We start from the raw sequence: 25,226 nt of genomic DNA, 5'->3' as shown, positions 1-25,226 counted from the left end.
GCCCCAGACCAAAATTTACAACAAGATGTCCTGCAGACAACACTGTGCCCACATTTTCAGGACTGAATATACCCTGTCCACGGTCAACTATTAAAATCCCTCCCTTGCACATCCCTCAACTCTCTTACCTGCTCTTGCAGCACTGAACAACTATAACTAAATCTTTATTCCAATCCTTTCCCAAGGAGTGAAACAGGACTGGAGGAAAAAAAATATGCAACCATGTTGACCTTTGAATTTATGATCACTTTAAATTCATGATGACTTAGCTCAAAAGAATCCTAAATGCTACTACGCAGCAGTCATCCTGTATTTCCATGGTTCACTCACTCCTTCACTCTTCTACATAACAATTCATACCTTGTTCTCACTTCTCAAATCTCCTCCCTCACACTCATTCCCCGCTGACGTCCATGCTTCATTTCACTAAAAAAGTAAAGCAGTCAAAAGATAGTATCTACGAGTTCCCAGCACATCAGTCCACACTTGCCTGTACATAACTTTCCATTACTATAATGAATCGTCAGTGCTTCTACTCCATTTGTGGGATAGATTCCAATTCTTCTCTATTCAACAAGAAGACTGTTCAACAATTTACTTCAACTTGGACTTCCCTGGTGGCAGAGCGGATAAGAATCCACCTGCCAGTGCAGGGGACATGAGTTTGAGTCCTGGTCCAGGAAGATCTCACATGCTGTGGAACAACTAAGCCCTAGTACCACAACTACTGAGTCCATGTGCTGCAACTTCTGAAGCCTGCACCTGAAGTCTGAGCACCACAATGAAGAGTAGCCCCCACTCACAAGAGAAAGCCCACCCAAAGCAACCAAGACCCAGTGCAGTCATAAACAAATAAAACTATTTTTAAAAATTTACAACTTTTCTGGTATCACCAATTTTACCATCAACACGGGTTACTTCTCCTTTCTAAAAACAAATACTCAACTCCACTTAATCCTTCAATTTCTACCCTATTGTTTCTGCCTCCTTTACAAGTATGTAAATCCCCCTAGAGAATTCGCTACACCACCTGTATCTAAATCCTCCCCTCCCTTTCTCTCTTTCGCTCACACCAATAAGGCTTTTTGTCCATACTGTTACACTAAGACTGCTCCTGCCAAGGGTCCAGTAGCGTCCACATTGACCAATGTGCTTCAGTGGTTTTAGTTCTCATTTTGTACTTGATCAATCAAAAATGCAATACAAATGATCACTCCTTCCTCCTCAAATGTTTTCCCCCCTTTGATTCCAAAACACAACATTCTATTGGCTTCCCTCCTTTCTCAATGAGTCTTCCTTTTTAGACTACCACACTACATATTAGTTCCTTCTCATACCTACATCTCATTTTTAGTTCATCTCTGTATTATGATACTTTTCAAATGGAAAAATGAAAAGCATATGGGGAAAAGAATTGGGGGAAGGGATAGTTAGGGAGTCTGGGATGGACATGTACACACTGCTATATATAAAATGGATAACCAACAAGGACCTACTGTATAGCAGATGGAACTCAGCTCAATGTTACGTGGCAGCCTGGATGGGAGGGGAATTTGGGGGAGAGTGGATACATGTATATGTATGGTTGAGACACTTCATTATCCACCTGAATCTATTACAGCATTATTTGTTAATCGGCTATACCCCAATACAAAATAAAATGTTTTAAAAAAATAAAAAAACAGAAAACAGCAAAATTCTGTAAAGCAATTATCCCTGAACAAAAAATAAATAAATTTTTAAAAAATGAAAAAACATAAAACTCAAAAGCAATTCAACAGTTGTTAGTACTCTGCCACATTTGCTTGTGTGTATACCTATACATGTATATTCTGAACTAAACCATTTATTAAGCTCTAGCAGAGAGAAACTTCATTTCTTAATCCTTTGGCATATACCTAAAGAATAAGGCCATTCTCCTTTGTAACATTAGCAGCATTAAGACATTAATGTAACTCAAATGCCTTTTATAATTTCACCACCCCAATCAGACTGCAATCAAGCTTCATCCACTGTATTTGATTGTTCCATCTCTTTAATCTGGAAATGTTCCCTCCACTTTTTTAAAACTTCGACTTTTTGAGAAATTAGGCCAGTTGTTTCACAGAATATCTACCTTCTAAATTGTCTCTCTCTCTTCACTGCATCACTTAAAACATTCATGTATCTTAACCTTATACACATACGTAAGACATCGGAGTATCTAAGGGTTTATTGATCTTTGGACCTTTTCTCTCTTCTATTTATAGTCCTTGGTTTTCTCAAAAAGTTTTCTAGCTTTTAAATCCCATCTACCAGATGAAAAACCCCTAAAACTGTGACCTCTCCCCTGCACTCTAGACTTACACATCCAACTCTCTACTTAAAACCTCTACTTGAATATTTTGTGGGTGCCTCAATCTTAAAACATTAAAAATCAGTAATGTTTCTCCCTTGCTTTTTGCATTGCACGTAGGGGCACCTCCATACTTTGAGTTGCTTAGGTCTCAAACTTTTAAGTCATTCTTGGCTCTCTTCTTTCTCTTAGGTCACATTAATCTGGTGCAAATTAAAACGTAAGCAAAATCTGACCACTCTTCATCCGCTTCCCCTGCAACCACTTTTATCTAACTAAGTCACACGGTTTCTCTTAGATTACCACAATACCTTCCTAAATAGTCTCCTTGCTTCCGCCTCTGGCTCTCTCTTCAGTTTACTTTCATCCAAGCAACGTGTTACAAACTAAATCAATCACATCATTTTTCTGCTGAAACCCCTTCAGTGTTTTCCTACTTCGAGAGAAAAACTCAAAGTTATCAAAATTCATTACAAGACCCTACATGACATGGACTCCTGTAACTCTCTGACATCCTTAACACTCTGTTCCAGTCACACTGGTCTCTTCGCTGTTCCTTGAACACGGGCAAACCTCCACCTCAGGATCTCTGCAGTTGCTCTTCCTTCTGTTTAGAAAGGTCTTCTCCCATGTAGACACATAACTCACAACTTCCTCTCCACTGGGTCTTTTTTTCAAAGGTCACCTTTTTGGTGAGAATATTCTCTCTCTATGTTAGGTATTAAATGGCAATACAGGTATTAAAACTGCAACAACTACGCACATCAGAATCTTTTCAAAAAATTTTTTCTGCACTTACCACCATCTAACATAGTATACATTTTATTTGTTTATTGTCTGTCTCTCCATGACTCTCTACATAAACTCCATGAAGACAGTTTTAACTGCCATATCCCCAGTGAACAGAAAATAGCCTGGTGTAAAGTAAGCACTCAGTGATTTCCTGATTAAATAAAATAAGGAGTAAGTAAGAATAAGAAAGGAGATAGAAAAAGTGGACCTTTCTATTTCCTTTTTTTTTTTTTTTTTTTTCAAAAAAGTATGTATTTAAGTATATAAGTATGTACTTTTAATTCAACGGACTGACCAGCAGTAATGACGTGTGACTAGGCATCAAGAAAATAAAGGCAATTATAAAACAGGTATCTTTTAAGGTTCCTAGAATCTCCAGTTATCTATGAGTCTATAAGATATTTAAAACTTGAATTTTTCTTTCTCCTAAAATATGAAATTATTAAACTGACTGTATATTTATCCAGATTCCCTGAGCCATCTGACCCCCTTTCTCCTATATTGTCAGTTCCCCGCTTCTGGGTACATTTCTAGAAACTTGGTTTCATTTTTGTAATTTTCAGTAGCAAGGTTTAAGGAGCAAGCTGTGAGTGAAGTAGGTAAGAAAATCTTAGCAATTTTAAATGGCTGTATAAAAATCTCTGCAAAATTTATACCACATACTCTAGCATCCTTTCACAGGAACTTAATTCTTTGTCTTTCAGTAAAGGGAATTTTTTAACTGAGTATCTCAAACTTCAGAAGAAATCCTTACAAACCCTTCTAATGGCTGCCAGAATTCCTAGAACAGGCACCTAGTTCATTACCATGACTACACTCTTGGCTATGCTCCTTATCGCCAAATTTCTGAAAATATCTGGTATCAAACGACAATGCACTACCTGATCACACAGGAGATGAACAGGTCACCTGAATCATGCATCGTAATAACAAGTGTATCTAAAAGCTCAAAACCTCTCTCCAAGCACCAGCATGCTAGGGCCACGCCACACCACACAGCAAGCTCAAAGTGAACTAACACACAAATCTGAACGGCTATCATTCCGTTTCAGTCATTTCACTTGAAAAGCAGGTGATTTTCAAGGCATTTCCCTAGATGCTCTAATCCTAAACGCAACATGGCAGAAAAATACCTTTCGTCTATAAATCTCTTCCCTCTCTACAAACTTTCCCCAATATCTAATTAACATAACACCATAGATATGCTGATGCAGTCTAACAATTAAGCATGTGGCTTTGGAGTCACTGGAATCTGAGTCTTGGTTCTCTGGTTATCTAACTGTATCATCAGAGGACAGAGTTCACAAATTCCCAAAGCTTGAAAGGGAGTTACTGTGAGGATTAAATGAGATAATACATGGGAATCACTCAGCATACTGCAGAGCACTAGGTAAACATTCATGAAACATAGCTATTATCATTGCAACATCTTAAAAAAGTCTTAACTCCAGAATGATCTTCTCTTATGTCCCATACAGACTTAAATCCTTCTTCTATATAAATGAAGGCTCCTCTTTCCTTTATATTTTTGCTGCCTAGACTTATATTCAGGTCCTAATCACTTTTAACCTGGATTATTAAAACTTCATTCTTATTGAACTACTTTCCTTTAGCACTTTTCTTACTCCTTTTGTTAACCTAATTCAGTAATTTTTAAGTCACCTTAAGGATCTTTGACTTACATCCATAATCTTTATCTTCAAAATGATTCTATAACAAGTATTTTCCAAGTACCAATTATCTGGCACTGGGCAAGGTAATGGAGACACAAACAAACAAAACAGATGGAAGTTTATTTGAAGGAATTTAAAGACTACGTCTTCAGGCCCCATGTTTCATCTTATATGAGTCAGGTTTCTTCAAAACTACTGTATGACAGCAGACAGTATCAACATTTCAGTAAAGTATCATAGTTAAGAGAGTGAATTTTGCATTCAAAATTATCTGAAATATTCCCCTTACTACCTATGAGATTTTTGACCAGTTTCCTTACCTCTCTGTATGTCCCACTGGTAAAACAGGCATAAAATAACACCAACTCATGTAAACTCAATGAGATAATGCGTACGATCTCCTTTGAACAGTTTTTCCCACCAAGTAATAGCAATTTATTACTCTTACTATTATTGTTCCCTTCTCCAAACCTTTCCAAAACAGTATCCTATGGTTATTGTACTCTCCTCCTCTAATGTTTTAACCACTCCTAAATTCTCTCATTCCCTCCTTCAAGCTTTCCCAAACTGATCAGAAGAGTTGCACACAATTCCTAATTCCACTCTATCTGGACTAAGAACTCCTGTAAGAACTTCTAGTTATGGCCAGCCCGATCATACACTTTACTATTTGATGTCTACATATCACTCTCACCAAAAAAGAAAAAAATGAGAAGTATTCTTTGATGTATATACCATACAAACACCACTATTTATCCAGATTATCTAGTATTAACTACATCTTTTTCCAAGTTTGTTTTAGCTTTTTTATTACAAATTTTAAGTTCCTATAAAATGTATATTTCAAATTATATAACATCTGCAAGGAGATCCAACCAGTCTACCCTAAAGGAGATCAGTCCTGGGTGTTCACTGGATGGACTGATGGTTAAGCTGAAACTCCAATACTTTGGCCACCTGATGCAGAGAGCGGACTCATTTGAAAAGACCCTGATGCTGGGAAAGATTGAGGGCAGGAGGAGAACGGGATGATAGAGGATGACATGGCTGGATAGCATCACCGACTCAATGGACATGGGTTTGGGTGGATTCCGGGAGTTGGTGATGGACAGGGAGGCCTGGTGTGCTGCAGTTCATAGGGTTGCAAAGAGCTGGACACGACTGAGCGACTGAACTGAACTGAACTGACACAGGACCAATACATTTATTCAGGTCTTACTATGTAAAGAGACAGCTAAATATAAAAGGGGATCACTACTGAAATCAATCGGTCATGTCTGACTCTTTGTGACCCCATGGACTGTAGCCCACCAGACTCCTCCATCCATGGGATTCTCCAGGCAAGAGTACTGGAGTGGGTTGCCATTTCCTTCTCCAGGGAATAGCAGGCTTACTAAACTATAATTTTTTTTATTAGCTTGAAACAGGATTATCATTAGGTTATTACATTTTATAAACTATGCATTTCTGAACTAGTTTATAACAATGAAATTGATAAATACAGTTTCTGACCCAATTTGTAGCATTTACTTATAAAACAAATATACACAATTTGAAGTTTCACTTACTCAAATTCTGTAGCATAATACTTAAGAAAGCCCAGTAAGAGGTCCCCAAGGTTTGAGTCATTCTTTGAGAGGTAAGGAGGAACATTACATGGCGCTTGATGTACAAGGTGCAACTGTATAGAAGGACTGAAAGATTCCTATCAAAAAGAAAAGGGAAAATGTGTGAGGCCATTGAAAAACACAACCCCCCAAAAATCTTATAAATCCTAACATAAGGCTGTCTGGAGAAGAGAGAATTTTCTTTATGCTGGCAATTTGGAAATTTGAAGATTTTCTCCCAGTAAAGATTTCAACAATGTATGGACTAAGCCAGAAAGAACCTGAAAAACGAAGATATTCTAATCCTCAACTGAGGTATATCACTCAGTTAACCAAATGAATTCTCATGGTAGCAAAAGAATTTTAATTCGTAAATAAAACCTTACAATACATACCAAGAGTCCATCCAATAAATATAGATTTCTTTATAAATATATCTCAAGGTAAGAGCTTTTTCTAACTGCCACTTAAAATTTCTCACAAAGGTCATAAAAGTTTAAGACATAAACAGTACTGACACTGATTTTAAGATTTTTTATAATTTTATTTCATTTTTGTATGTTACATTTTAGAGGGAATAGAAATAATGTTCAACACGAAATGAACTTGAAAAATAAATCAGCAAGCAATATTGAGCTATTCCCTTTTAGTAGAGTATTCATAAAGAAGGATATCATGTGCTTGCCTTCCAGGCCCAAAGAAGTCACCTATTAGAAAGAACACCAATGAGTACTTACGGAATGCCATTCATTTTCGTATCTGATCTTTCCCTTATTAGCAGCAAGTTATGGCTCTAAACTAAATGAACTATAGAATTTCTCAAGTAATACATATCCATTATGTTAGAAAATACTTTTTCAGGTAATTTTCACAGTGCCCTCAAAAAAGGCTGATTTTAAGATTCTATATTCTATATTTTCCTTTGCCACCCGAGTAGAAACAGATTTAAAAACAAAACAACTAAACAAAAAGACGAACTGGTTAACCAGACATGAGAATGACAACTACATTTAAGGTTCTCAACTACCCAACAGACCAAACTTGGGTTTATGGATATTAATTGAATTAGTAAAATCTGAATAACCCCAGTAACATGGAGAAATAGCGTAGTGCACCTACTTAATGGTAGTCTCAAAATACATCAGTAAAAACAAGGGGCAAGAAAATAAAAACATCTCCTCCTGCCCCATTACCATAATTCTATCAATAATTTTAACTACCAAGAAGGGATGATCTTTCTGCCAGAAGAAAAATCTCCAACCACAATCCACAAAGATGGCATTCCTAAAGGTGGGACTTGTCTCACATGTCTAATGGATTTACTGTTACAGTCTATGACTCAAGTAGAAAGACTAGGGGGAGTAGGAGACAAGCACTGACTTGCAGCAGCAGAAGGAAGAGCAGGCCTCTGACTCGTCTTGCTCTTACTTCTTCTCTTACATGTTAAGCATAAAATTGGGCTTAGGACTTTATTTAAAAGTATAAAATTTAAATAATATTCTCCAGCAAATTAAACAAAAAGGTATAAGTTCAAATGACAGGAAAAAGAAAAGTGGGTCACTGTTTAACAATTTCTGCTCTGAAAGCTCATTAATTTTGATTTCTAGCACTTAACACAATAAACATTCAATTTACAAAATGATGCTGAAACAGAGCAGCCATTTTCTTACCTGAAGTTTAAAACTCTGAACCTCCTTTAAAATTTCTATTTTTTTCAGTAACTTAAAGAAAGACATCAGTAATTGTGAGATTAAAACTACAGAGTTCTAAGACCTATTGTATTAAAATGCTGAAAGACCCTGGTCAGTGTTCTCTTAGCGCCACTGTTCTTTTCCAAGATCATATATAAACAGGGTCGCATCATACCTACTGAGGGAGAACTAAAGGAGAAATACAAACAAACAAACAAACAAACAGGCTCCAATTAAAAGAAGCTACAAGTAAAAAGAAATTCTATTTAACCTTAAGTAATCCCCATTTTTGGTAATCATTCATATTACAGAAAGATTTTCTGCTTTAAGAAAAATTTCATCCAAGTTATTTCTTTAAAAGGAGCTCCCCAATTGCATTTACGTATTGAAATAGAGTATGTTTCTTCAGCTAGGATGAAGGTGGGCAGAGTTCAAGCTAACACATTAGAAAGCACAGAAAGAGTAATCGAAAAGCCAGAGAAATACAAGCAGCCTTTAGCACTACAATCTAAATCCATAGGAAAACAGTTTAACCAATGCAATATAACACCTGTTTCTTACAGCATTTCTTCCCTTTGGATTATCGATATTTCCTGGTTTAATTTTTTTAACACAGAAAATATATTTATTATTTTTTAAGGTTCTGTCTTATTTTGGGCTTCTGATACCCAAATATGCAATGACTTAATTCCTAAAAACATTTTCCAAATGATATTTAAATGCTGAAGATACGTATCTTCCATTTCTCTTCACAATACCAAAGTAAGAAAAATTTAAATAAGTAATCTCTTGAAAAACATCTGAAAAGTTTGTTTCTGTCCATACAACCGCCTAACAAAAACACCTTTTGCCAGACTCCATCACTTTTTGAGGCTGTGTCATAATCTTCAAAGTCCAAAATGTGGGCAATTAGGCACTTTCTGGACTACATTAAACCGGGTTAACTGTTCTTTAAAGAAACGTATAGCTTAAATGAAAGATGACTGTTTTCCATCTCTAGGCAAAGAAATATAAGCTGTGCAATCTTCTAAGAATATGAATTACTAAAGCCTAGAAAGAAATATTGAAGTTCTCAAAGAAAAGGATAACTGATACAGAGCATTTAAGTGGAGTTATACGTGAATAGAAAAAGAACTAAATGATACACTGAAGTTCTACCAAGATTTAACTATACGCAGATTATCACTAATCTAGTGATGTCTATTAAAGATTGATAATTAAATTTCCTTTAAACTTTATCTGATATGAGATCTTCCAACTTTTGAAAGGAGTTAAAGTATTTAACACAAAATAGAAGTACTATTATGAAGTGAAGAGCCTGAGTTCTAGAGTCAGGCCTAGGTATGAAACCTCGTTGTTCCATTAGCTACATGAACTTAACCAGGATACCAAGCTTTCCAAAGGTTAAGCTCCTGCATCCATAATACAAGGAAAATACCATTCACAGGGCTGTTTATACAAATTATATGATACAATGTATATGGAAAGAAAAGTAACAATAGTATTACCTACTTATTAATTATTCAGTATATGCCAGGCATCATCATTATTTTAACTGCACATCCACAATAACACACTATGGTTACCTCCAGCAACTCTCAATATATTAATTTGGAATTAACTTTGGTTTTTGAAAATAGGAAGATATCACTAGGGAAGGAAACAAATATAAGTTGTCTTGATAAATCTACTTAGCATGAGGTAAATCTCATAAAATGTTTACATTAAAATAAAAATCCCTTCATATACTTAATCTGAGTTTATATATTTAAACTTCTCAACTTCATTTCTTTAACTCAATAGTAAACATTCTGTTCTCTGTCACTGATGTTGCTTTTTTAAGTCAATAATTAGGAAGTAATAATAATGCTATATATTGTGATATAGTTTTCAAAGATAAAGGATGTCTATTTTATCCTTTTCTTTCATAATTAAATATCACAACTGAATTGAAATATTACACTTTCTAATTAATATTTTCTAAATTTTGAAAAAAACATGAAAATGACAAAAAATAATATATTGAACAATATTTTTTTAATCCTATTTTAATTATATCAGAGAAGCTCAAAATTTAAAACGTTCTTCCCTTGTAAAGTAATAGGAAAGTTTTTTTGTCACTGTAAAGTTTTTTTAATCATTCTCAAATTATAAGCTGAAATTCTGTCGTATCAGCTTTTCTTAAAGGAAGGTATACATATACATCTCTATAGAAACAATTAGACAATAAATAAATAAAATGTTGTAAGCAACACAAATTGACTACTACTATCATTCTGCCTTTCCCCAGGCAGCATAGTATAAAGGAAAAAAAAACAGTTATTGCATTCATAATTTGTGACTAAACAGCTTGGATCAATCATGTAACCTTTCTAAGGAGAATACTTTATATTTGCTTAGGACTGAAGATATTGTATATAAAGGTTGTATGTTCTGATATAAATAAGTGGAAGTGAAAGTCGCTCAGTCGTGTCTGATTCTTTGTAACCCCATGGACTATAGTGCATGCAATTCTCCAGGTCAGAATATTGGAGTGGGTAGCCTTTCCCTCCTCCAGGGGATCTTCCCAAGCCAGGGATCGAACCCAGGTCTCCCACATTACAGGCAGATTTTTTACCAGCTGGGCCACAAGGGAAGCCCTCTGATATAAAATAAATAATAAATAAATGATAGTGACTACTAGTAATAAGAAACAAGCTAATTTAATTGCTCCATCAGATGGACCAACGAAAAAAATTCTCCACTGATTGGCTTACAGGTTTCATACAATACAAAAAACCTGCGGAGCAGAAGAGTGGGTATTAAGTCCTTATCCATGTAAGTATCAATCTTACAGTAAAGGTAATGTGGCTTAAATATTTAGGACAATGTAACCACACATGAAAGCAAGTTAAGATATTCTTAAGTCTAACAGGGCTTGCTATTAATACTTTGCAAAGCCTTGGAGCTGGGCTAGTACGAAATCTATTTCCCGGTTACAGGTGTAGAAATAAGATTATTAGCGAAACAGGGTGGAGAATATAGGTTTAGAGGTAGTGTATGTGAACAGAAATCAGGACCCAGTGATGGGAGAAAGCTAGGTGATTAGAAAAATGAAACACAGAAATAAAAATGAGGCTCTTTAAACTAGAATACACTAGTAAGAATTTGAGTATCTTATCATAAAAGTAATGCTTCTGTTTCTCAGCATAATGCTATTAAACTGAAACTTAATTAGCATTTATATTAGTAAAAAGAGTTCCAGATAGTACAGCATTTTAAGTAAGATTTCCACAGAAGCATCTTTCAAAACACAAAAATAGATTCTTCAAAGGATAAGTTAAAACTATTAATTCCTGTGTATATTGAACAATATATGCAGCTCTTGCTACACTGAAACCTAGGTGTTTAAAGAACAATAAAGTTGGGACAATAAATGAAATAGGAAGCACCCAGTCATTATCTTTGACTTTTCAGTATGAACTAAAAAATTAATAATTTATAGAGGGAAGAAAACGTTCAAGAATAGGTCCAAAAGTTCACGTTACTTACATTTCTACACTTTCTGAAGTCTTCTTTGTCATACTACTTTAAAAAAAGCATAAACACTGATACCCAGCTATACTATACATTCATTATAATAGTTCTTCATAGCAGAAATTTATTTTTAAAAGGAGGAAGATGAGACAGATTCCAGAAGGTTCTTCTTGTTAAATGGTCTCTTCTCACAGATGACCCCCCATGAACTGAGAGGCCCCCACTGCAGCTAGACTCTATTTACAGTGAACCAGTATTATCCAGCACCTCACACGTGAGCATTACAAGAATAACTGATGTTGACAAACAAGAACACCATTTCTCAATCATCAAAGATTATGTTACATTTAATTTAGATTCTATATCAATATATTTATTATATTTTCTCATACATATAAAATACGTTCTTTGAAAAACTTTGATCACTCAACAGGGATGTTACGTTTCCTATACAACGTGACTAGTAAGTTTAGAAAACTATTCTTAAAAGTTTATGAATTAACAGGTAAGTGGTTTTAAAAGGCTGGCTAAACATTCTACGCAAGCAGCTTAAATATTATTTCCAAAAAAACCAGGAACAAGAATGACTATGGAGGAAAACAGAAATGGTAAGACTTATATAAATAAAACAAAGAAACAATGAAATCTGGGGAGAAAAAAGAACATTAAAACTAGAAAAGAAAAAAGTATTCATATAGATTATTAATATGTACGTTACCTAGGTTTCTCTAAACTCAAATTGAGTATATATTAAACTTTTTTTAGTAGGTACACTTCATTTCTTGAGGGTTTCTAATTAACTTCACCAGGATTCTTAATAATGTACACACAAGGACAGTGTACATGTTACCTCTTAGAATGTTACTTGGTAAGAGCAGACGAAACATTAAAAAGCCATCCAATTGTTCAACTTCTTAGCGCACATGGAATTCTATCATCTCAACTTGCTTTGTTTGTAGCAATGGTTCCTAAGGCTCACCTGACTTCACATTCCAGGATGTCTGGCTCTAGGTCAAATTTTTTCCCCTGATTTCAAATTATGTTAGGCTGTAAAACTTCTGAGCTACTGAAGAAATGTTCTAAAACTATATTTTAAAGTAACATGAAAAAAACTGGTCTGAGTTCAAATGTGCTTTCACCAACTAAGTATATTTAATTCCCATTAATGATAATCATGAGTATTATACAAAAAGTTCCATCATTAACATAAAGGACAAGACTGTCTGCTAATAATCAAATGAAATAGCAGAGACTTCCAAAAAATTATATGAAACATTTTTAACATTCTAGTGGTCAATGTTTACCTCAGCCTATGTAGAAAATATTATCATAACTTAGAAGGTAACTATTTCTACTTTTATATTCACAATAATACTGCACATAATAGTTTCATATATACTTGTCATAACAGGTATTATAATAATTTATAAGAAACACTTACTGGGTAAATTTTTTGGATGGATGGAAGGATGGGTTCAGGTAAGGCTATAAAAAGAAAAAGTTTAAAGCTGCCGTGATTCATGTAATTCATTTTACAAAGCAATAATTTGTCAGCTACCCCCAGGTAAAAGACTATATGGGTTTATGTTAAAATTCAACAGTTTTCACATATTTTGTGAAATTAACTCTGATCCCTAAAAATTAAAATTCAAAATATATCAAAGTTGACATTTTAAGGTCTATTAATAAGTTATGTATTCTTCTATGTAAAACAATGTTCCTTACATGGTTTTAGAAAAACAGATCATCAATAAATGGACACACATTTGGTCCAACATTAGACACACACACAAAATAAGCAAGACAAGGATTGTGCTACAGATATTAAACAGACATTGTTAAGGTGGTTGTAACTATCAAAAAAAAACTTTGAAAGTACAGTCCAATGGCACTACATCGTAAGAATAACAGTTCTATCCTAATTGTTTATTATTTAATTTCTTCTAACAATAATATCAAAATTGAGATAGTTTTAGAAAATTGATCTATTGAGGAAAAAACTGAAAAAAAATCTTCAGCTTCATTTATATATTTTAAAAAAGAAAACCTCAGCAAAGTTTAGAAATCTAAATCAGGAGATCTGTACCAATCCACTATAAAATAAAATTTTATACAAAAGAATCACTATCTTCATATGTCACTGTATTTTTTAACTGCCATTCTTCACCCTTCAATAGCTTTCCCCAAATCCAACTTCATTAAATGCATTAACTGTAATTTCACATCATTATAACGGAATAACACGAAAGGCAAAGTGCTTAATACTTACAATATAAGAATGTCTTGATTATGGTAAGATACAAATAATACATTTATAAGATTTCTTTAAGATTAAAGACCAATACAATACTCCATAGTAAACTATGTGCTTAAGAATTATACATACATTATATACACAGCTGACCCTTTAAGAATTCAGGGGTTAGGGGTGCCAACCCCTATACAGTTGAAAATCTGCATATAACTTTACAGTTGGCTCTCCATATCCGAGGTTTTAAATCTACAGATTCAACCAACTATAGATCATGTAATAAATACTGTGCTCTCTCTCTCTCTCTCTCTCTCTCTCTCTATATATATATATATATATATATATATATATATAAAAATCTGTAAGTAGACCCGCACAATTCAAACCTATGCTGTTTAAGGGTCAACAGCAATTAAATAAATTCAGTAACAAAGAATCATTAATTCACTTTTAACCTGCTGTTTAGCAAAAATCTTTAAATAAGTACTGGAATACATTAATGAACACAAAATCAACCATTATGATCAATTTACATGGTCCCCAACTATGATTATAAATGTATAAATTTTTACCACATAGTACAAAGTAGGATGCTTTATTTAAATATCTTTTCTGTCTCACACTTCACACCCAAGTTGAAAATTAGAACAAAATAATAAATAAAATAAAATAGAATAAATTTCCACGATAGTATGGAACGTTCACAATATATGACTAAGAATATTAGAGGAAAAAAACTCACTCATTACTTACCAGAATCACCCTCAGGAAGTAAGGCTACATATTTTCTTTCCCTAAAGGCATTCAAATGCTCAAATTCTAGAAGACCCTACAAATAAACTCAAGCCCCAGTCACTTAATCTTAAAAGTCTCTGTATTTGTCTAACATTTTAATAGCATTTTAATAATTTTCATTATAACACAGATGTCAAATTGAAAACTCTTACTAGAAATTAGTTTAAGTCTAGAAATCTAAATTCTATACCCATTGAACATTCCCAGTAAAATAAAAGACCGTAGAAAATTTTTTTAAAATATTATCTCATTCTAGTGACAGAATCATAACTAGAATGCTAGGAGAGAAAAATAAACACAAACCACTGGAACAGGGTCTTTCAATAGATAAAGAGTCTTTAGAACTAAGCAATGTGGAAGTTTTTGAGGGCAGGGTTACCGTTCAATAAATCCTTGCCTTAAATATATAAAAATACTAGTCATTAGAGAAGCTATTAATGTACTCTGGCAATTATTTATCAATGCTATCCTGATAGTAACCTCGAAACATTTAGTAGTTTTTCCAAATATTTTATTTCAAAGCAATATAGATTCTGGAAGAATCTCTGTAACATCTATTATGACATCTATTTTGAAGTCATAATATTTTGCTCTCTCAAAAGCAAAATAAGACAAGTTTATTATTAAAAGATATGATCAATAGATAATACCTTGAACAGATTTAATCTATAAAATTTTACTTTGCCTGTATTTCGAATGAGAGTTTCTTGTCGGGCCTTCACTAATTGATACACATTCACGTTCCATGCTAATTCATCAAAGATTACACTAATTAAAAGAAAAAAAGCAGATCCTCAACAACACTAAACAACCACTAATTTTGAAAATGCAAGAACAATTTAAAAACACCCAAAGATAGATCTATACCTGGTAACATGGTAAACAGTCCACGACTATTCATTCACTCATATGATTGTTTCTAACCAATTGACACTTTTGCCTTTACTATTAACTCTTAATATTAGATTGCTAGTAAACTCTCTTCTCAAGGAGTTTTCCCCTCATGCTTTCATGAGTCACATTTTCAAGCATACGTAGTTTGTAACTGGGGCTTCCCAGGTGGCTTAGACAATAAAGAATCTGCCTGCAATGCAGGAGATCCAGATTCTATCCCTGGTTTGGGAAGATCCCCTAGAGTAGGGAATGGCTACCCACTCCAGTATTCGTGTCAAATTCCACAGACAGAGGAGCTTGGCATGCTACAGTCCTGATTGTTGAAATTTGTGCTAGGAAATGCATTAGTTAACCTTTTCAACCTTTCTACATAGAGAGGACCCACTTCCTTTCTCTGTTCATGGCAGAAAAGACATTAAAGCATTTAAAGTTAAATGAAACTTAAGGGTCATCTAATCTAACTATTAGTGTTACGGATGAATATTAAGGCCAGCGAGGTAGAATTACTTGGCCAAAATCACAAAAATTAGTTAACTGTGGCAGAGCTAGAACTGCTCAATACACCTGAAGACTCTTGCTGACAAGAAAAGCAAGTACTTATTTCAGTCTAATTTCATCTAGGGAGGAAGGGGTTAAATCTGCCAAAGCACAGAATTACACAGTATGTCTGGGTAGCTGATGTCTTTTAACAAATACCTAGAAATGGCTGATTAGAGTGCCATAAATTACTAATCACCTTAGTAAATAAGACCACTTTATCAAGAATAAAATATATTTAACAAAATCTAAACCAAATTTTAACATGATTTTATTATACTGGTAAAATACTAATATTTGAATTTGTCTTTTTTTTTGGCCAAGTTGCACAGCATGAAGGATCTTAGTTTCCCAATCAGTTATGGAACCCAGGTCCTCTGCAGCAGAAGTGTGGAGTCTTAACCACTGGACCATCAGGGAAGTCCCACTAATATCTGAATTATTGCTTACAAAACCTCCATGGGGCCTCTGTGATTAAAGTACATTTCCTAAAAAAGCAATCAAATTAAAATTTCTAATGTAACCCAAAAGAATGAAGGGATAGGGCACATATTGTGAATGTTAGTGCATGTTATATGTTTTAGTCAAATCTAATGTTTAAACCACAACTAAAACTAAAAAATGAATAGACACTAGGTGGTAACACATAAGTGTTAACCATATTATTCTTCATATATTTTATAAAATAATTATTTATAAACAATTCCATTTTTCATGAAAGTAAACTGCAATCCACAAAAGAAACTTAAGGGTCAGAGTTCACTACAAAAGCATCAAAGGTAATATGTTTCACACTGAACTATAAAACTGAACAAAAATAACTAGTGATATGTATAGTAGCATCTAAAACAGCCAACATCATGTTTCAAATCGCTTTGGAGTGGCAAATCAATCATTAAACTAGTATATATCCAAGACTGTTCAGCAACAAAAATATTATAATTAGCCTGAAATAGTTAAAAGAATATCCAACCTTTCTGATCATCACTGAATCACAAAATTTTGGCCCATTTAAACTATTTTATGTCTCTCTCAGAATCTGAAAAAAATTCATTTGATTTCATTGTTCAGCTAAAAATATACTTACTTAATATATATTATAAAATATCTATAAGTAAAGTAATATATAAAGAAAATATATAGACTACTGTCTATAAATAACCCCAGATAAATTTCTGGCATATACCTTTTTAATATTTGTATACATATGAATATATACACATTCATACCAACTATTTTTTGAATAAAATTGGTATTTTATTGTGCATGACAGCATATCATGAGTTTCCTATTTCAATAACTTTAAAACATGACTTTTAGTGTTCATATAAATTTAACATTAGGATATATCATAATTAATTTAATCATTAAATTAATGTCTTTTTAAATAATCTTAAATTATTTTTCATCTTTTATTATTTCAACAAATACCATGAAAATAGCCTTATATAAATTCATATAAACATCCCTCATTATTTATCTGAGGATAAATTTCTAGATATGAAATCACTGAGTGAAAGGGTATAAACACAAATGTATTACAACACTGCTTTCTAAACTGTGAAACATTAAGCCATAACACATCACAGCCTAGACATACGACTGGTAAATGGTCTTACGTTAACATCAAGTATTTCATCCAATCTCCATGACAGCACATAGAAATAAAAAGCTCCTTTAAACCAACAAGAAAATCATTTTTAAAAAAAGGAAAATAATTTAATTCCTGGCTCAACTGAAAAATAAAAAGAACATCATGAATGGTGCTTGAGTTTATTTTCACAGGCTTCTAAACATTCATCTGGCTTAAGACAATGGGTCCACAATACAGTGGTGAAAGTTCTTTGAATACTAAAGAAAATATAGGAAATTGTCAAAATTTTAAAATACAGTGAAACTTCTTTATGTTTTCCAGGGGTAATATTACCTAAAACATTTGTTCAAAGCAGGAAAGTCGGAAGGTTTTTATGTGCCTTAGAAAAAACCTTTTAAAATGATATCTGAATATAAGATCAACAGGAAAAACACCATAATCAAGTTTAACTGAATTTCCATTTTAAAAATTATTTTTTAAAAACCCGTAATACTTACTTTGTAAATAGTGCAAAACCATCAGTACAAGACTATAGCTGCTTAAAGTACCGCGACTGGCGTCATTTATATCATGGTGACTGGCCCACTTCTTAATCACCAGTACTAACGGACGAACTCGATTTTCAACTGAAAGTAAAATTAAAACTTAAAAATGGTAAAAAGACGTTTCTTCTTTCAAGTTTCTTTGAAAGTTTACATTATTTCCCAACTCCATGCCAATAGAAAGAGCAATCCCTCCTGTGATTAAACATTTTACTTACCATAAATGTCTTATTTCTATATAAAACATACTTTAGTTACTTTTTTAAAATTACCAACTATCAAAATTCATTTTACTGAGCTATATAGAACTCTGGTGGTATGTGATTCAGTGTAGTAACACATTACATATATAAGAAAGTGAGACATATTATACACAAACATAATTAAAGAGGTGTCACACATCTTTATAAAGGAATAAAGGATAAACAGAGAAGGTAATAATTATCTGAAAATAAAGACAAGAAAACTTACGATATGCATAAGTTCTAAGAAGGAATGTGTTTCTTATTCCAACAATATTGTTTACATTCAAGTCGAACTCCACACAACTATTTTCCAAAAAAAAAAAGAAAAATTTCAGCTCAAGTACAAATTTAACTAACTCCCTAGTAACTAAATTTATATCCATCCATTCATCCAATGATACAAAATGTCATGGGCCCAAAGACAACTTTTAGTATGATCTGATGTTGAAAGATATGTATTATACCAGTAAGGCTCCAATTACTCTTAACAAAAAAAAGTTTTCATTTTGTAATACTTTTCCGATAAACAAAACTGTATGACCAAACACATTTCTGGGCAAGTTATCCCACTGTTATAAATTCTGAATCAATTCTGAATGACAGCAACATTTGCTTTAAAACAACAGGAATGAAAAGCCAAATAAAGTACAGGTGAAAAAAAATAAAAGCTCCGTCTACACTTTATTTTCTCTCCAAAAGGGTTACTAAATTATAATATCAAAACAAATTTGGCTACTGATGTCTAGTAAAAACAGTTAAGAGCCAAACACATAACAGAAGAGACACTTCTTTCAAACCAAAGGTATCATGCAATTCACAATTTAGAAAACACAGCAATAACGGCAATATATAAAGAATGGCTAAACTCAAAATGACTACTTAATGCATAAGTAACAGGCTCATATACTATCAGGTCAAACTTCTGTACAATGAGTCTTTTTGTGAAAAGTGCCTTAAATAAAAGCATAAAATTCCTTTCTATAGCTTTTAACTGTAAAATCTGAAATCAGATTTTCTTTGTCATGGGAAAAGAAATCCTATAATCTTTCAATTATCCATGCATGTTAATAAACGTGAATACTGATATTACAATGTCACATGTATTTGGCTTTGGGAAGCTTATGGTGTAACAGTAGAGTGACATTCTTTAATTGTGCTTGTACAAATCTAACACTGAAACCAGTTTGCACTCCCTCTATGTAACTTAAAGAGGGGAAAAAACACTTAGATGGAAACTAGACTGCAATTAAAAACTTTCCAAAAATATGAATCCGGAGCTTAAAAAATATCCACAGTGCTTTCTTCAATTCTACTTCTGGAAATACTGAAGTAATCCTTAACATGGAAAGAATTTTACGCTTATTTAAACAGGGAATGGTTAAGTTAATGACAGTAAATCCACATAGTGAACTACTGTAAAGTGATTGAAAAAGAAGCCAGAAGATATTCCATGATTCAAGCATTCATGCCATATTGCTAAGTAATAAAGTACGAGCTCAATTTTACTTTTAAAAGCTCTTATGCATTCATATGCATAAAGAAGAGACTGAAAGGTTTTTTACACCAAAACATTAACATCAGTTGTATTTGAATGATCAAAATGCAGTGGTTCCTTTTCCTTAATGATGCATATATAGAAGGATGATAAGACGGTCCTTATAAAGAACATTTAACAATGAAAGAACCAGGTATGATAATCTTAAATTGAAAAGAATAAGAGTGTTTATATAATTATAGCTACAGCCATTTTAAAAAACAATTATAATCAGTTAATAGTTTTATTTATATTTACTGTTTTATTGTTTATATTACAACTACAACCATTTTTTAAAATAATTATAATCAGCTAACAGTTTTGTTTACATATGTTTTATCTCCCTATATCTTTGTGCTTTAAAAACACCATTGAAAAAAAAAAAAGTTCCACTGTTACTTGAGAGAAATTTAGTAAATCTTTATAAACTGGATGGATGTTTGGATGAAGGAAGGGCAAAGTTTGAGCCATCACTTATCTAAAGATTTGTTTAAGAAAAAAAAGAAAAAATATATATATTCAGTCAGTTTTGATTATTTACAGTAGTTATTTTCCACACAGTAATCACAAACACTGAATTAGTGGTTACTGAGCCACTGCTCCTAGGGGAAACAAAGGCTTAGGTTTCCAGGAGCCCCCAGTCACGTCTTCATCAGCCTATTTATCAATATGCCTACAGTCACATTTTCATCAACTCATCAATATGTAACCTTGTTTTATGTAAGTTTCTATTTAAAGACATTTAATACACTGTTCATGCAATAAAAGTGAAGTCATTGCAGAGCACTGCTGCTGCTGCTAAGTCGCTTCAGTCGTGTCCAACTCTATGCAACCCCATAGACGGCCTCCTACCAGGCTCCCCCGTCCCTGGGATTCTCCAGGCAAGAACACTGGAGTCGGTTGCCATTTCCTTCTCCAATGCATGAAAGTGAAAAGGGAAAGTGAAGTCGCTCAGTCATGTCCGACTCTTAGCGACCTCATGGACTGCTGCCTACCAGGCTCCTCCGTCCATGGAATTTTCCAGGCAAGAGTACTGGAGTGGGGTGCCATTGCCTTCTCCACTGCAGAGCACTGAAGAAGTGAAGTCGCTCAGTCATGTCCGACTCTTTGCGACCCCATGGGCTGTAGCCTACCAGGCTCCTCTGTCCATGGGATTTTCCAGGCAACAGTACTGGAGAGTGGATTGCCATTTCCTTCTCCAGGGGATCTTCCCGACCCAGGGATCGAACACAGGTCTCCCACATTGTAGACAGACGCTTTACCATCTGAGCCACCAGGGAAGTCCTAACTCATCCCTAAATAAAATACATCTAACATACCATTAAGGCACATTATAGCTTTGTGCACAAAATGTCTACAACACCTCAGCACAATGCTGGGAGGTCATTTTAAACAGCAAATTCATGCACAAAAGCACAAAACTGTGAAAGACACACTAACTAATCTGGTGAAAAGGGATCTGTTCAGCATATGACAGTTGAAACAGAAAGACAAGTGTATCATACTGTTAAATTCATTTGGGAAGATGTACATCAGGTGACTCAAAATTTTCCCACTCTGTGCAGGTTTATAAAATCATAAAAGTGTTACAAGTATTAATTTGGGGGATTACAAAATAAATTTTATCAAGTAGGCAAATTCACAAATATGGGATCCATGAATAATGAGGATCAAGTGTACATACCTATATAAATTCTAATAATAATGCCTATAAGCAATTCAGAACCCAAACTATTAATAGTAGAACAGGTAGATATTATACTAGTAACAACCTCTTTTGATATAAACATGCATCAAATTTCATGAATTAAGATATGTTCTCAGAGCATATTACATTTCCAAAAGGAAGAGATCATTTAAAAATCTAAAATACTATATTCTTTCAACTATGAATAGTCTCAAATATTCAAAATGTCAACAAGAATAGCTAAGAGAGTTAAGCATGAACAACTGCTCAGACTATTTCAAAAAAATCATCTAAGAGAACAAATTCTTTCCAAAAACTAATGAAGCTATTATGGAATAGCACACCCTCCTTAATTATCTACCTCAGAAGAATACCTAAAAATTATCTAAAGCAACTGAAAAAATTCAGTACTTACCTGACTTTATCCCTGAACTTCACAATTGGCACTTTTGCTCGAATCAACTGAGGTCTCTCAATGTAACTAGCTAAAGGATAAAAGATAAAATGGGTATCTGTAAATGTTTCTGAAATTCATAGTATTCCAATGAACATTTCTTAAAAGTAGTATTTTACTTAGCTAAAACAATTTAAGAAAATACAGTCTTTGAGAGAGAAAGCAAAGACAAAAGGACATTATCAAATTCTTCTAAGACTGGAACTTCCAATACCATGTAGAGGGCTTTATATATTAATATGTTATTTTTAGAAATGTGGTCTAATACCTAATAATACCTATAAAGAATTTCATCATAGCATTATAAGAGAAATATCTAGGCCAGCAGCAGGGGGATAGCTAAATTCTGCTACAGCACATGGAAGATACCATGGCAGTCATAAAATCATATTTACAAAGAAGGTTAAATGTAGAAATGCTGGCAACATAATACATGGGACAGCGAAAAATTCAAATAAGTATGAAAAAAACATGTATCAAATTTTTGTACTCTACCAAACTTAAATACCAGGTGTTAAAACTAAAAATTTTGTTATAATGCTTTTACCACCAAAATTATAATATGTATCAAGCTTCAAATACAATTATGTGCAGGAATTCAATGAGGTATAATAAAAAATAAGATTAAGAGTTTAAAGTAGTAAAGGCTCACACACCAACAAGCTATACTCCTCAGGCAAGTTACCAAACTCACTGATTACCCCTTAATCTGATTATTCCATTATTAAAAACACTAATCAAAAAAAAAAAAGAAACCTTTCATTTGAAATTACATGACCTCTAAGGTCCTTTTCACTTTTTATATTTTATGATTTTAATAATAATTATTAAAAATCCACTTAAGATACGAATTTCTCCTTTATTTTACAAATGCAAAATTCAAATCCACTGAAATAAATCTCTTGATTTCTTTCCTACAACTGATAAAACTTGTTGTTCAAGGGCAATAACCTGTTAAGTGACTTTTTATTTCCTACCTTAAAGTCTAACACATAAGAAATATTTGTTAAATAAATGGACAAATAGTCTATCCAACATCACACAGTTAGTGTGACTTCAAATGTCCACAATATTCTATGGAAGTTTAAATTATTTGAGATGGCTTAATTTGTGGATTAAAATCTGCTTTGTCAGCTTATTCAAAGAGTAAAATCTTACGATACAATGGCCTAAGTCACTAATTTTGCTTTCAGTTAGAGTGATATATTTGGGCTTTGGGTTCAGTGATCCTATTTTTAAACCAAGTAAAGATGTCTATCACTGCAAACAGATGAGATGCTCTCTTCTTCACATATAAGTAAGACTTGTATACTTTTGGCTTTTGAGATACTCTGCACTGCAGTTACTTACTTACATTCATGCTTTAACTTTCCTAACAGCGTTCAGCTGTTTGAGGATAAACTAAGACTTACACATCTCTGAATTTCTGACTACCTTCAGTGGGACAGCTTGCAAGTAGAAAGAATTGTCAAATAAATGGTTACTTTAATTAAAAGTTAAATTCACTTGGGAAAAAGAATCCACATTATACCTAATCTCACCAGAAAATAAAACAATTCTTATCAGAGACATTATAAATAAATAGTTATGTCAAATGACATATGAACGTGAGGCATGTCAGACTTACAAAGTCTAGTACAGAAGTGTTTGTGGACTAAGGTGAGTATATGCCGTGCTTCAGTCTTCTGATTTACCTGAAAAAAAAACTGAAAAGTTAAAAATAAAGTTTTTTCATTATCTTTCTAAACTTAATGTTTTATTTTCTTAATGTATCTCATCAAAAAGAAAACATATAAAGTATACTTTTCATTGGAGTTATTTTTCAATATACAATAAATTGCACTATTTAAGTCAACCTTTATGCTATCTTTAACATTAATATTTCTAAATCAATTTCTGATTTTAAACTTAAAAGCACAATTTTAAAAGAAATATTTTAACAGCTATATGTCATTTTTTCCTTTAGTATAAATGTACAAAAAATAATCTGCAAGGAAATATAAACAGAATTTTAACTTTCGGTAACATGTTTTATTTCCCTATCTAGATTGTGAGTTGCTTAAAAATAAGGTTCAAATCCATGGTGTTTTGTTATAAGTTGTGACAAACATGATTCAGACATGTGAACAGAATGGAAGATTAAAGGTCTGTCTAATCAAAGCTATGGTTTTTCCAGTAGTCACGTATGGATGTGAGAGTTGGACTATAAAGAAACTGGGCACAGAATTGATGCTTTTGAACTGTGGTGTTGGAGAAGACTCTTGAGAGTCCCTTGGACGGCAAGGAGACCCAACCAGTCCATCCTAAAGCAGATCAGTCCTGGGTGTTCACTGGAAGGACTGATGTTGAAGCTGAAACTCCAATACTTTGGACACCTGATGCGAAGAGCTGACTCATTGGAAAAACCCTGATGCTGGGAAAGATTGAAGGCAGGAGGAGAAGGGGACGACAGAGGATGGGATGGTTGGATGGCATCACCAACTCAATGGACATGGGTTTGGGTGGACTCCAGGAATTGGTGACGGACAGGGAGGCCTGGCATGCTGCAGTCCATGGGGTCGCAAAGAGTCAGACACAACTGAGCGACTGAACTGAAGTATAATCTAACTGTATGAGAGAAAGTTTTAATTAAAACTCTAGTATTCTTCATTATTTTTATTATTTCTGAGGCTTTTCTTTTTTCAGTTTTCCTTTATATGATTTCAAAGCCTAGAAAGTATCAGGAGTTTCTTTCCTGGAATAAATCTCTTCCTGATTTGCAGTAACTAGAAGTCACTTTTGTTACTGGATTAACATGAACAATATTACCATTCAATAGAGGCTTTTTTATTTTTTAAGAGGTGAAATACAAGGCATATTAAAATTACACTGAAATTAATCTTCGGTAATTCAGAAGAGACTTCAGCATATTCAAGAGGCTGATCAGGTGAGTTTAATAAACAGCAATTTTTGTGGAACTAAAGACATACAAGAGTATCAGTTAACAGGAAATTCAAATAAATGTAATAAAAAGTAAAATTTGGTTGCTAAGTATGAAGGAACAAAGTCAAAATATCAGAGATAATTACTTTAAATCACA

At 33.4% G+C, this 25,226-nt stretch overlaps 1 protein-coding gene across 5 annotated transcripts in view; it reads right to left on the bottom strand.

Annotated features, from left to right (window-relative positions):
• TENT2 (terminal nucleotidyltransferase 2) overlaps positions 1–25,226 on the bottom strand; it is a 62,121-nt gene that overhangs the window by 8,799 nt on the left and 28,096 nt on the right. For 3 of the 5 annotated variants that reach the window (XM_052646519.1, XM_052646522.1, XM_052646520.1), the window contains 6 exons: positions 23,775–23,853; positions 22,109–22,178; positions 18,699–18,775; positions 18,183–18,311; positions 13,056–13,099; positions 6,369–6,505 (listed from right to left, as the gene is read on the bottom strand). In XM_052646519.1, coding sequence (XP_052502479.1) covers positions 6,369–6,505; positions 13,056–13,099; positions 18,183–18,311; positions 18,699–18,775; positions 22,109–22,178; positions 23,775–23,853 — 536 coding nt within the window. The remainder of the gene's footprint in view (positions 1–6,368; positions 6,506–13,055; positions 13,100–18,182; positions 18,312–18,698; positions 18,776–22,108; positions 22,179–23,774; positions 23,854–25,226) is intronic. The other 2 variants (XM_052646521.1, XM_052646523.1) reach the window with 1 other exon arrangement.

The sequence above is a fragment of the Budorcas taxicolor genome, chromosome 10 (genome assembly GCF_023091745.1).
Source record: "Budorcas taxicolor isolate Tak-1 chromosome 10, Takin1.1, whole genome shotgun sequence".
Taxonomy (NCBI): domain Eukaryota; kingdom Metazoa; phylum Chordata; class Mammalia; order Artiodactyla; family Bovidae; genus Budorcas; species Budorcas taxicolor.
This window is presented reverse-complemented; position numbering and strand designations above follow the sequence as displayed.